The sequence below is a fragment of the Mugil cephalus genome, chromosome 2 (assembly GCF_022458985.1).
Source record: "Mugil cephalus isolate CIBA_MC_2020 chromosome 2, CIBA_Mcephalus_1.1, whole genome shotgun sequence".
In the NCBI taxonomy this organism is placed as follows: Eukaryota; Metazoa; Chordata; class Actinopteri; order Mugiliformes; family Mugilidae; genus Mugil; species Mugil cephalus.
The window spans coordinates 3352786-3366067 of NC_061771.1; the positions used below are offsets into that span (position 1 = coordinate 3352786).

The 13282-nt window shown below is 39.8% G+C and overlaps 1 protein-coding gene across 1 annotated transcript; it reads right to left on the bottom strand.

The window, feature by feature from the left end:
* Nucleotides 1-326: 326 nt before the first annotated feature.
* Nucleotides 327-12066, bottom strand: srp68 (signal recognition particle 68). The gene is made up of 16 exons (XM_047577993.1): nt 11914-12066; nt 11430-11496; nt 10745-10858; nt 8628-8823; nt 8400-8482; nt 8165-8274; nt 7948-8027; nt 7589-7729; nt 5455-5553; nt 5249-5313; nt 4243-4396; nt 3918-4012; nt 3601-3730; nt 3441-3516; nt 3303-3355; nt 327-2473 (listed from the first exon to the last, which is right to left on the bottom strand). Exons 1-16 carry the CDS (start codon nt 11999-12001, stop codon nt 2246-2248), a joined length of 1779 nt encoding a protein of 592 aa, XP_047433949.1. The 5' UTR covers nt 12002-12066; the 3' UTR covers nt 327-2245.
* Between the last annotated feature and the right edge of the window lie 1216 nt (nt 12067-13282).

Genomic DNA, 13282 nt, shown 5'->3' on the forward strand with positions numbered 1-13282 from the left:
GTGTGTGTAGAAGACAGTGATGACATGCAGCAGATAAGACATCAAGTAAAGATGCCATGAGTATTTTAAAGGGACACTTGTCTTTAGTAAATATTCTCCAGGGAAAGGAGGACAAAGGACAGGCAGGCTGAGGGCAACAAATACACCCATGTAACTATTCCTACATTTCAAATGCATGTACAAAAAATAAACCTAAACACATTCACACCCTGATGAGGCATACAACACACTCACACACCCACACACTAGCAGCACTGCCTACACGGCTCCCTTCAGAGGATTCAATTTCTAAGAAAATCAGAAATGATGTTACATAACATCCTCAATCATGAGAAACACAGTTCAGTTTATTTTCTACACAAAAATGCGAAACCTGTTTCTGGTGCAAATACATTTTAATTATAGGCCTGGAAACTAAATTGAATCACACATTGCCATCATTTCATTTGTCTTTTCACGCATGTTTCCAACAATTATAGATCAAGACTAAACATTTTCTGGGCTAATTGAGTATCCATCGTAATTCTTTAACATAAAACACTTGAAAGAAAAACAAATAATTAAAGATAAAAATAAGTAAGCGCAACAGTTCAATGTGCGAGTGGGTGAGTGACTCAAACGGTCCATTAGCTAGTGTTTCTCCCAGTTATTACAGGCAAACCAGGTCCCTTAAAGGTTCAGAGGAATAGAGCCGCTTTGGTGTGGAAAGAAAACATGACTGCATTGGAAATGATAAACAATGGATAAGAAAAGATTTGTACAGCATTACATTATATCCACAGACAAGTCATTTGTGATGAAAATAGTCCTAGTCCTACCCAAGACAAACAGGTGTGGCAGTGTGATGAATAGCTGCTAAAAGAACACCTCGTCAGAAAATCTACTGTTGTCCTTTGTAAATATAAAAATGACACAACATTAAAACATTACAGGGACTCATTGCAGCCTGATGACCTGCACTTGTAACCATGTCCCAGTGTAGCAGAAACCATCCACCTTGAAAACGTGAGGCTGTGATTCCATCTAGTTGAGCTGGACCCTCGTCTGACATGATGAACTGGTCTTTATGGTTAAATGTGTTTAAGAGAAATTTATTGTTGGGTGCTGCCAAATATGTCTGGCATCCAAGTGCCTTCCCTTGTGTGGCATGATGGCAAGTCTGATGCTAAATGTCATCCAGTATATTTTCTAGTTAACTAATCGGGTACGTTCTCAGGGTGAACCCTACTTTCCTGAAGGCTGCTATTTCCAACACTGAACCTCACCACTGACCTCTCATAGATAAATAGAGCTCTGTGTAAAGAGGCATGTATCTACTAGAAACAAATATAAACTTCATTCCAGAAATTAAACTAACCTTCACACACGGAGAGAATTTACTTCAGGACCGCTTAAACCGTATTTAACAGAAGACAGGGTGTAGGCCACTCGTACTGTGAACGCTTTGTTTCAATTGTATCCAGAAACATTTCTTGACTCCACAGGCCTAAGCCTATCTAAAGTTAAAATCACATAGAGGAATCAGGAAATAATGTGCTTCCAGTTTTCTTTCTTCTCATGCTTTTAAAAGCATACTTCCATTTTATAGTTGCGTCATCTTTTTTTTCTTGAGCTGTACACAAGTGGTTATTTGTTATACTGTAAAATATTTATGTCTAGGAAGAAAAGTGTGCAGTGAAAATGTAACAGAATCAGTCAATCCTTTGAAAATCAGATACTGGCATTAAACGAAGCAGCTGAAGCAGGAGGAAAGGGAAGAAATGGGAGGCTAGAAAGAATGTAGGTGCTGAGATAAGACTGCACTTTCAAGTTTTAGGTTTATCATATTGAAAATGCCTCTCACATAAAGAAATGAAGGCGCTTAAAAAAAAATGACTGACTTAATTTAACCTGACAACAAAGTCTGCCAACCTTGCTGAAATTTATATAACGATGGCATGTTAACCTATAAAAGTCAGAGACAGCTCCGTTATTAAGGAGTGAGTCCACGTTTGAAACCCATACAGCCTTAGTAAAGATGGCAGGTGGACTTGGGTCATATTGCTACTTCCAAAATCTTGAAGTTAAGACTCACTCCAACTTCCTCAGGACTACAAACTCGACCCATTTTACACATAGGCACTAAAAATCAAACATTAAAAGGAACTGAAATGATTCTAATTAACCAAGTGAACCAAGTCTGGTTGGTTGTGGTGAACTCGGGGCCTTGCGGCTCTCACGAGGAGGTCAAAGCCTGCGGTTTGGTTTAGCTGCCGAAGCCAAAGATGCCCTTGATGTAGCCGGTCAGGCCACCTTTGCCCTTCTGCTCCACCTTGTCATCCAGCGGTGGGAAGGCCACGTGGTTGAGAGCAAGGTCAAAGAAGAGTGGCTTGCAGGGGATTGGCTGGAAGTCAGGGGGGAACTGGACCAGATTGGGCCGCTTCCCTACAAGAGCAGGGTCGAGGCGGAAGGTCTCCAGACGGTCACAGAGAGGCTGCATTTAAAAAAAAAAAAAAAAAAAAAAAAAAAAAAAAAAAAGCAGTGACAAAGTGAGTGCTGCTCAGAAATAACAGACACGTCATGACAATGAAGACAATGAAGCATGTGCCCTCACTGTTACACCACCGAAGTAAATAAGAGAAATGACATCCAGCCATAAACTTACATAAACTGGCTCAAGTTATTGATGTTGTTGTTAACACTTTCACACACAGGGTTATTGACACATTACTGGAGATGCGTTTCAGGATTTTCTTTTAAAGAGCTCCAGTGGCACACAAACCAAAATACTATTAGTTTGATTCAACTATTAGTCAATACTAGTGGAAAATGACCCAGTGTTAGATATCTATGAGGTGCAAAAGTAAGTTCACCTCTAGAATTACAAGATGATTCTACAACCAGATTAGTCCACGTGTTTTCAATCAGAGGCTGTTCGGTTTAAAAAATATATCTTTTGCACCTCACAGCTATGTACAAATGATTCTTTACTTGGCATAAACAAATATCAAAGCATAATGTTAATGTTTCATTTGTTTGATTGTCTATTGTGGAGTGAAAATTAGAAGTTTCTACATTTCTGCATAACAGTGTTTTCAAACTTTATCAGAGGCGTGAAAATACATTTAAACACCGTACTAAAAAAAAACTTTGTGATATATTAAGAGGTGCTCTACCATGAAGCCTAAGATTAAACAGCTAGACTGAGTCAATTCAAACTAAAAACTTCATGAAAACAATCCAAATGAGTCATTTTGTTGAGAGTTAAGTGGCACTGTATTTATACTGTTGCTGGGGAATGTCTCTTGATTTTGTCCTCTTACCGTGTTGTCTTTCACCTGCTGCTGAGAAGGAACTTCAACTGTTTCATCTGTGTCTGAAACACAAACATATTTCTTTAGGATTGTACACAGAACACAAAAGAAACTGTCAAAGGTCGTGAACTGTCGATGTGTTCTCACCTAATATGGCAGCAGCCTGAAGAGAGTATTTTTCAGCATTGACATCAGCAATGAGCTCCTGAACATCAGGAAGATCCTGCAGAAGTTCATGATGGATATTAATTATTGTGTTTTGTGACAATTTCTTATTAAACAGTGAGGTAAGTGCGGTTTTACAAACCTTGAGGCTGTTGTTGAGGCCCTTGGCTTTAGACTGGACCTCCTTGGCGTATTTCAGCACCCTCTCATACAAAACCAGAGCCTCACTCCACTTTTTCACCAGCACATAGGACTGAGCTATAAAGAAGCATCTGTGATGGGAAGAAGAAAGCATCAATGAAGGTACATGAATACCAGATATATATGGAAGACATAAACATTAACAAGCAGACAAACACTCATAAAACGTATCATGTGAGCTACACTGAATGAATTTTGGTGTATTTTCCTGATTAGAAGATGCAGGTAAAGCATTAAAAGTCATCTGAAATGTCAGACCTGTAGGCCTTGTAGACCAGGGTCTTGAGGGACACCTCCTTCTGGAAGGTGTGGTCATCCTCCAGACCCTGCAGGGTGGAGAGCTCAGCCAGACTCTGCACAGACAGCAGAGGAGGTGATGGTTGGAAAAAGACATAGGTTAAAATGGAGAGAAACAGAAGGCAGATAGTGGAAGACAAAAGAAGAATTACAAACCCTTCACTTCTGACAACACCCTTGACATATCACACACACATACACAACAGACTAACAATGTAGTATGTAAACATTTTAAAATAATAAATAATAATACATATCTCTAGGCATTTAATGCCCAACTATTTACCTGCAGGATGATGTCATAGAGCCGGATGAGATCCTGTGGACGGGGCCCCCTCTTGTTCTCGTCAGCCTCAGGTTCCTTCAGTTTAGCCTGGAGAGTATGAGCCATACTCTCATTCCTCTTCACCAGCGTACACAACTTGATGTAGGTCAGGTAACTGGAAGAGGAGAGCAGATTGATTATTCACCTACTTAAGAGTCAGCTTGTTCTCTACACATTCAGCCCAATAATGTTCCAACAAGACAGGTTACAATAGGGTTGTCAATCTACAGATACCCAACCATTTCTATGAGGTTTCAAACTAAGTGCCAACCATTCTCTCATTTCAGCTTCTCAAAAGTGAGGATTTGCTGCTGCTCTTTGTCATTTGAGAGAAAATGGATAATCCTTTGTGGGTTAGAGTGAAACTAGGAGGGAGCAGTATTATAATGGGCATTTTTCACTTGTAACTGATATTTCAGGACAAAAATACTAACTACAAAATGCCACTTCATTAGGTACACTCATGAAAATAAATACAGTACTGTACCACACCTTAGCTTCACAAAGCTTATGGTGTTCAGCATCTGTTTCAAATAACTGCTGATTCAACTGTGTTTTCTTTTTGGAGGCTGTAGTTTGTGGTGCCATTGAACTGAATTGTGTTTTGTGTGTGCCAACACATGTTTCTATTATTTTGACAACCTAATTTTATTCAGTGGGCTAAATAACAGAAACACTTTTGTATTTAATTCAGTCCAGGTTAACACACCACACACATCTTCCAAAATGACTGACATGCATATCAAAACCAAACCACCACCTTTCCAGCCCAGTTACAGTATAAACTGAACACTACAGCAGTGATGAAAGAGTATTAATGCATGCATGTTCTTTCAGGATGATTCTGAGTTCAACTGGAAATTGATTGTAATTGGCAGATAAATAAGCATCAAAAATAAAAAAAACAAATATGCACTCTACAAGTACAAATACACATCCTAACAGAAGTACAGACATTCTCTTTTACCTATGCAGAAACTGCAGGTTGGACACCTTCCCACCATCACCATCGGAGCTCCTCTCTCGCTGCTTCTACAAAGACAAGCAACATAATTTTTTTTTTTTTAAACTGTTTCACATTCCTTCTATAGTAACTGTTCTCAAACTGTAAATCAAACTGATGCCTCTGGTGACTAATAAACCTCTTCATCACCTGACAAGATCAGCTCTTACCGCCTCAGTCTTGAGTTCTTCTCTCACAGCCTGGATAGTGTCTCTGCACTCAGCCAGCAGGGTCTCATACAGATGCTCTTTGGTTTCTTCATTAGCTGCCTGAACAACACAAAAACACGATCAGTTAAAGATCAATCTCCTATGTGGAAGGCTAAATGTTGTCTCTGGAAGCCTTTCTGACAGCAGATACACTTGTATTTAAAACAATTCACTTGTCTATATGTTGAGAAACGGCATATTTTTCTACTCTTTAGGCAGTTGGTCTTGGTCTCAAAGTGCCAGTGTGTGAATCCTGTGTGCTGCTTTCACTGCGAAAATCAAGATATTTAAATGCCAGCTTGTAGAAATTTTAAGTGTTAATGATTTATATGAAATAAAATACATCGCTAACAAATGTAAACACAAACACCTAATGCAATTGTACATTTTAGTACTTTCATACAAAGACCAAAAGTTAAAGCAGGAGTGTGGCTGTGGCAAACTGGGGGAAGACACAGGCATGTGACCTGGCAGGTAGCGGATACATTCCTGCATATAACTCATCGGCAATCACACACACTACAGTTTCAAGGTTCACCATGTTGAAAAGTAAAAGCTATGCGAAGATGAAAAATGTAAACGATTCACAACAGAAAAAAAATGATGATTTAGGTGTAATCTGTGTAGAGGTCTTTCCAAACTTTTTCACTTTTTTTTGCATTATTTTCCAATTTTTACCTTTGAAAATTCAAAAAACATCAAGAAACAACACCATGGAAGTATGATACGAGAATAATCCTCATGGTGATAATCGCTCCTAAGGTTTCTCTCACCCAGAGGGATGACGCTACCGAGTTCTACACAATTGTGACAACACCCTGGCAACACCTCGCATGACCAGCTCAACCTGCTGAACATCTTCAGTTGTTCAGAGACAGGGCAGGATGGATAGACTGATTAGAGGAGGGACAGGGGGAAGTGTAAGGCGGCGGTGTGCCAAACTCTCGATCTCTATTGTGTCATTTAAGATGTTATTGTGAAAATCTGTGATAAATATTGGGAGCTTCAAAGCTACCATCAGTTTAACAATGACCTCTAACACAGCAGCTCCGTCCCAAGAGAGCCCTTTTGAAAAGTATTTTTGAAATGCTAGCACTAATCTGTCCATAGAGACCTGCTGGGTGTAGACCTGTATTCATGTGTGGGTTGCAATGAATAGAATGCAGTTGTGTGATGAGAGAGGCTGCATGCCAGAGATCTGAGTGGCTGAGGGTGTGATAGGTGTGTCCACAAGGTGTGTGTCAATCCTTCAGGCACAAGAAAGGAGTAGGAATGAGATGTGGCGACAGTGAGGGGACACTGATGATATAGTGACACTGTAAAAGAGGACAGAGCCACCTACTGAAAGCTTAAAGAACGACATGGACTGTTGTAACAGCGTGTTCCTCTCTGACTGTCTGATTTAGATTTATTTTCTTAAGCCTGGGGTCTTGTTATGCTTGCAGGGCAGGTGGCAACTTATTGGTACACTGAAAACAATGATTAAGGACATGTAGCACTTGTGGCTGGGTGGAGCGGATGTTGAAAAAGGCGAGGCTTTTGCAGTTAGACAAAGGGGCACGGAGATTTACTATCCTGGGTATTTTAATGATAGCAAGGGTAGAGAGGAAACATGGGTGGAGCAAAAAAGATCAACATAGATAACAATTAAGGAGTATCTTCAGAAACAGACTCATCATACCCTAATGAACCAGAGAACACGACAGCTCATTCCTACCTGTGGCCATTCAACTTCATATCTCCTCCCACTGAGTGTTGATTACTCTTAACAATCTTAAAACCTCAGACTCTTTTATAATTTATTTGTAACCATTTACCTGAGTGTATTGTGAATACTTGTGCAATAATTGGTTATTATTTTTTACATATTACTATTGTTCTGTTTGTGTTTGTATCTTATCACCTCACAGCTGTCACTTTATGGGAGCAACAAAACAACTTCCCTGAAGGAAAAATAAAGTACTATGACTTCATCAATGACAGTGTATGTATAGCACGACAAAAAGCATATGTTCTGTTTGTGCCACAGGGGATGTCTGGAAAAGCTGATAATGTTCTCGTAATTCTAAAAAGTAGGAAAGCCTGAGTTACTGACCTGAGCAATGGCAGCCTGATTGTCTGCCAGACCCAAGAGGAAGACGCGGGCTTTGTCGATCTTCACAGGCACAGTCCGTCCTCGCCACTCCACCTCACTCATAGTGGCGGCTTGTTTGGTTCTTGCCTGAGTGATCAGGGCCTGAGGAGTTGGAAAAAAAAAACAGAATGCTTTACATAACAAACTTTATGATGAATTAGACATATCTGGGTCGCATCCCTGACTATGCAAATCCATATTTATCATGAGCACTAAGTAGTATTTCAATCCAGAATGTGTCTTTGCTTCAAACCGCTGCTACTGACACACATTAATTAGGCATTACCAAGTAAGACAAACATTAACTGATTTATCTTCACCTCTAGCTTCTCAGCCATCATGCCTCCTCCTCCACCAGTCAGCCTCATCTGCATCAAGTCATTGATGGCATTCTGGTCACCTACCATGAGATGCCAAAACACAGTTATGAAGTGTATGTGAAGGAGGGGTTTGACCTTTAGGATATGTGCATTGTGTCAACAAAATCTCCGGACATTTCCGAATGATTATGAGGACATTTTCTAAGATGAAGCTCACCAATGTTGTAAGCACAGTAGCGGATGTTGGGCGATATCTCATCTACACGCTGACGATAGAGAACAGCCAGTTCCTCTGTGAATGCGCTGGCCAGTTTCTCATAGATGGTCCTGAGAAGACAAGTCAAGACCAAACTTTGTCAATATTCATAAATAATTGAATATCAAGTGGTGAATGAACGTTTATCTATTCATTCTGCCAGAGATCTGGAAAGCTCCAATGACGCTTAACTTACTTGCACTTGTTAAAGGCCTCCATGGCACGTTTCCACTCCTGAAGCTCAAACTCCACCATACCAGTCAGGTATGCAGTGTAGGCCTAAAATTAAATATCAGAACATGATTTTTGATCCTAGCACACACACATATCAACAATGTTAGTAATTAAGAAACAATCTCAATCTTAAGATTTGTTTTGATTTCAGAGAGTTTGAGAGAGAACTCAACCTCTAGAGGTTCAGTACCTGCGCTTCTAGTTTGGTCTTAGCGTCGACACGAGGGCTTTCACAGAGCTTCTCCAGCTTCTCACTGTGCTTGGCAGCCTTGCGTAGTCGTGCCAGCAGATGGAAACGCTTACGTGGCTCTGTATTGGCCTCCTGCTTAAGCTGCATGGCATAGCTCCATGCACGTTCCGCCTCCATCAAAACTAGCAAAAGATACCTGAAAAGAAAGCAACCGTTCGTTATCAGCTGGATATAGAGGACACATTCAGAGACTAAAGTGTTTGATTAAAGAGCTATATGTACAAAACCAGATGCAGTCTCAAGTCTTACAAAAATAGTAAGAAGTTGCTACACTCTTTCTGCCAATGGTATGTATGTATGGTGTCATGGAAGAGCTTTATATACAGTAAATGCAGTTCTACTCAAAGAGCATTAATTGAATATGCACTCACCAATTCATTTGGCAAGTATGGTGTGGTACTAGGGGTGTAACGGTATTTGTATTCGTCCCGTCCCGTACGGGTGTCACGGTTCGGTGCACGCAGTCACACGACGAATACGTCTGAGTGAGTATTTAAAAAACGTCCTCACGTCAATTCAGGTCACGTTAATGAGCCTGAAAGCTGCCAGCAACTGACATTACAGAAGAAGCAGCAGCAGAAGAAGAATGGGGAGTGTTGAGTTGAGCCGTCGGCTTTACTTAAGTCACGCGTATGGGAGCACTTCGGTTTCCCAGTGAACCCTCCGCGTCGTCCATTAATTCTGATGATGGACACCTCGTCAGGCATTAACCCGCATAAACCATGGTCGCTTACGAAATAAATAAATATTATCTCAATTATTAATACGTTAATGTTGCTGTTTTTTTTTTACTGTTTAAATTTAAGTTTTTCGCAAGAAGCGGCTGAGCGGACTATTTAACATCTCCTGTCCGCAGGCATTGCAGCAGCACTTACTAATCAGCGGAGGGGAAGAGAGATGATTGCTTAACATTACATTACGTGATACAAAGTATCATTTCCAAAGGCCAGTGCACTTACCGCGTGTGTCTACAGGATCATGCAAAATTCCCAGTCCACAGATTTCCTAAATCGTTTTTACTGCAAGAAATATTATCCACCATTCACTCATTTATCATGTCATTTAATGTGAAGGATCATCCTCTAAATTGACCCGTTCTTCTGGTGTAACCTTGTGTCGCATCTCCTTCTTCTTTTCATATTATCTTCTCTCGTTCTCCTCTGCTGCATCCCGGACTTCAAAATTCACCAAATAGGTTAAAGTTAACTGTAAAATAACTATTGCCGTTGTGATAAATAAACTGAAATAATGTATGTTCTGTGTTTCTGTTGCCACGGTTATCAAAGCGTTTGAACCAGCTCAATCATTCAGAACTGTCATTTAATTTGACCGAACTTATGGGTGTCCATTATCACTTTTTAATGTACACCCCGCAGCCAGTCAGAATCGAGGATTTACCCAGACCATGGTTTAAGTAAGGGTTAATGCCCAACATAGTGAAAGTGTGTTTTTTCTTTTCCTATACGAAGAGAATGAATGAATGGTATGAAAACCCTAATGCGTTTGTTTTATGTTTTATTCTATTTATTTTTAACTTTTTACAACAGGAGATGGCTTTAGTTTTGCAGTTTCTGTCCAAAATAAATGAAAAAAAGCTAGTCTTATACATATCTGACTTTTTGTTGCCATTTTCCCGTTGTACCAAACCCGTACCGAACCGTGACCCCCATACCGAGGTACGGAACGAACCGTGACTTGTGTGTACCATTACACCCCTATATGGTACACTAGTGAAAATGAAGGTATTCAATGAAACAGTTTTTGTTGAAACAATGTTGTGGTACTGTTACACGGTACTTAATTAAACAAGTGTTTTTGTTATTTAGCCTATCCAGCTGACAAAAATGGGGTTATCAAAATAATATGAACATGCTCAACATTAATACGATTCAATAGTACAACATTCTATTTGAAACTAGTGCCAAATATCATAACCCTCATGAAGTTAAGATTTAGTGCAGGACTGTTAGAAGGGATACATTTTCATTTTATTACCTAATGAATTGGCAAGGGAATGTAAATAAGAGGTTAAGACACTGTAGTATTAACTTTCTTACCTGTTGTCAGAAAGCATTTCGACAGTGATTTTCTTCCCAACAAACTTGTGCCTGTTGCCCATTTTGAAGCCAAGAGTCTTGCGGAGGCGACGCAGCCTACGGGAGCAGTAGCCCCTAGAAACATTTACAGAAAGATTTGAAATCACAGTAAATGAATATACTGACATTTCATAGTAGGACAATTAGACAACAACTACAAAGACAAATAAGTTCCATCACTATAATTCCAGTATTTAGACTGAAAGACTATTTATTCTAAATAGTCAAATGTTGTGATATTTGAGCCACTCGGACACAGTTAAAGTAATAATGTGTGGAACACTTTCTTTAACTTATACCCACACCAGCCATCTCAACACAAGGCTCCTAACTCATAAATTTGTTGTTACTGCCCAAGGTGCATTAACTGTAATGGAGCCTCGCTATATATATGCAAATATTCTGAACAAAACTGGATTCCATACGTTTCTTGGTGTGGGACTTTTGGAGTAGTAGTAGTAATGCTGACCATATGGCAAACAGGTTCTTTTCAATAAGTAGATCTGGCCGGCTTCATGAATATTAGTCAATCCCAACAGATGAAATATTGACTTCAGTGGACAATCTAACAGTTCACCACAGACATCTGTATCTTAGCTGTGGTCCAGTTAGAGTGGTTTCATGGATCATTTGTGCGTTAGCTCACCTGTATCTCTGATAGTCTCCGTGTCTGAGGCCATGCTGCTGCTGGGACTCCTTGATGATTTGCAGGACTGGGGTTCACCGTTAAGGGGCAACTTCAACTTAAACTGCAACCTCGTATACATGGGACTAAAGAGCAATATTTGTCATTCAATTATATGTCTTGGTGGGAGTGAATGTATGGACCAGGACAGGCTGACTGTTCCAACAAACAGCAATCAATCTGTCAATGAAAGTTAATACTGAAGTGAAAGAGCATTATTCGTTCAAATCATCGACTAGTATGAAAAACACTGCCAGAGAATACAAACCCGCTGTTCATGTCTACTACTAACAGCCTGCTTCACTATGACACGTAGCCCATAAGGCTAGCTGACGTTATCCTAACCGCTAGTCAGCTGGCATGCTACGTTTAGCTTCTGGGCTTGAAACAAGTTCACTGAAGAAAAGATAAAAGGTCGTAGTGTGTTTCACGTCGTGAAGGATACTTTCCAGTCCCAGTCCTCCGTCTGGTGAATTTTCCTTATTTTCATCCATGGGGGAAACTTTAGCTTCGTTCTGCTTGTCTGCGGCCATGTCTAAAAGCTAATAGCTAAGCTACTCATATGCACATGCTCAGTCAGAAGATCCAGCACAGGGAGGGGCAACGGCGCAAACCTCGCGAGATTTGGCAAAGACGTCGACTCAACTTTCCAGGTCTCTCTCTAAAAATAAAACACTGCTCATTGTAAATTTGTGAAATATATTATTCTTGCAGTTACGATAGTTTAAATTCTCTCCTAGACCCCGATATTAACATAGGAATCTGACATTATGAACGACAATGCAACAGGGTTAAATGAAATGATAAAACACTGCCACAACAAACCTGCCTGCCATCATGTTGTTAAGGTTTAACTACTATTACAACAACTGAACAATTCGGCTTACAAACAAAAACATTAACATTCACAGATAAACAGAAGACTCCGGTGTCACAAGAATGACAGGAAGTTGCACACTCCACATTGTCTATTCTTACTTAAATCCTCTGCTCAATATGGATGCAATGTATAGACGAATGTGTCATAAAGGCCTTTCATATTCTATGGCAAATGCCATCCTTACCACATAGCACACATGTTTAATCAAGAGATACATATTGTATTACAACATTATACCACTGAGTTCATTTTATGGTGCAAAATGTTAACATGCTGCACAGTTTCTTTTGTATTCATTAGTGATGAGACCATTTGACATCCCTAGTAGGCTAGCAGCATGAATAGTGGCTCAACCAAGAAATTCTTAACAAAATCCTATTAATTTCCTGACCCACCATCTACCAGAACTTTTGTATTTTCCTGCAAGACCACAAGCAGTGAGTAAGGCTACCTACCTCTATTTTACATTTGCAGCAGTGTAGGGACAGGTTGGCATTAAATTTGTTTCGCTGGGAGAGGGCATAATATATCGTGATCATGAGACAGGACTCTAAAGACATAGTTAGATTGTTTTCTCTTCTGTTTCCAAACTAGTGCCAAAAGATGCATTAGAAATCAACTATTGACATGAGCATTTGTACAACTATCAGAGCTCAAGGACACATACAACAATGTAAATAGTAAAGACATATTTTATATATTTTGATATAAATGGAGAAACAAACACCAAACATCATACAAAAATGCATTTTAGTCAATGCCCTTGACACACATAAAAGAAAAACATGAAAAACATATCAACCTCTTTGACTTGAACATAGTGCAGGATGAGCGAGAGTTCAATATTAACTGTAAAATATGTGCACGGTGGATGGGTTATTATGAAATAGTAACTCAGCTAAGGTACCGAATGACAAATCATGAGACCCATGCA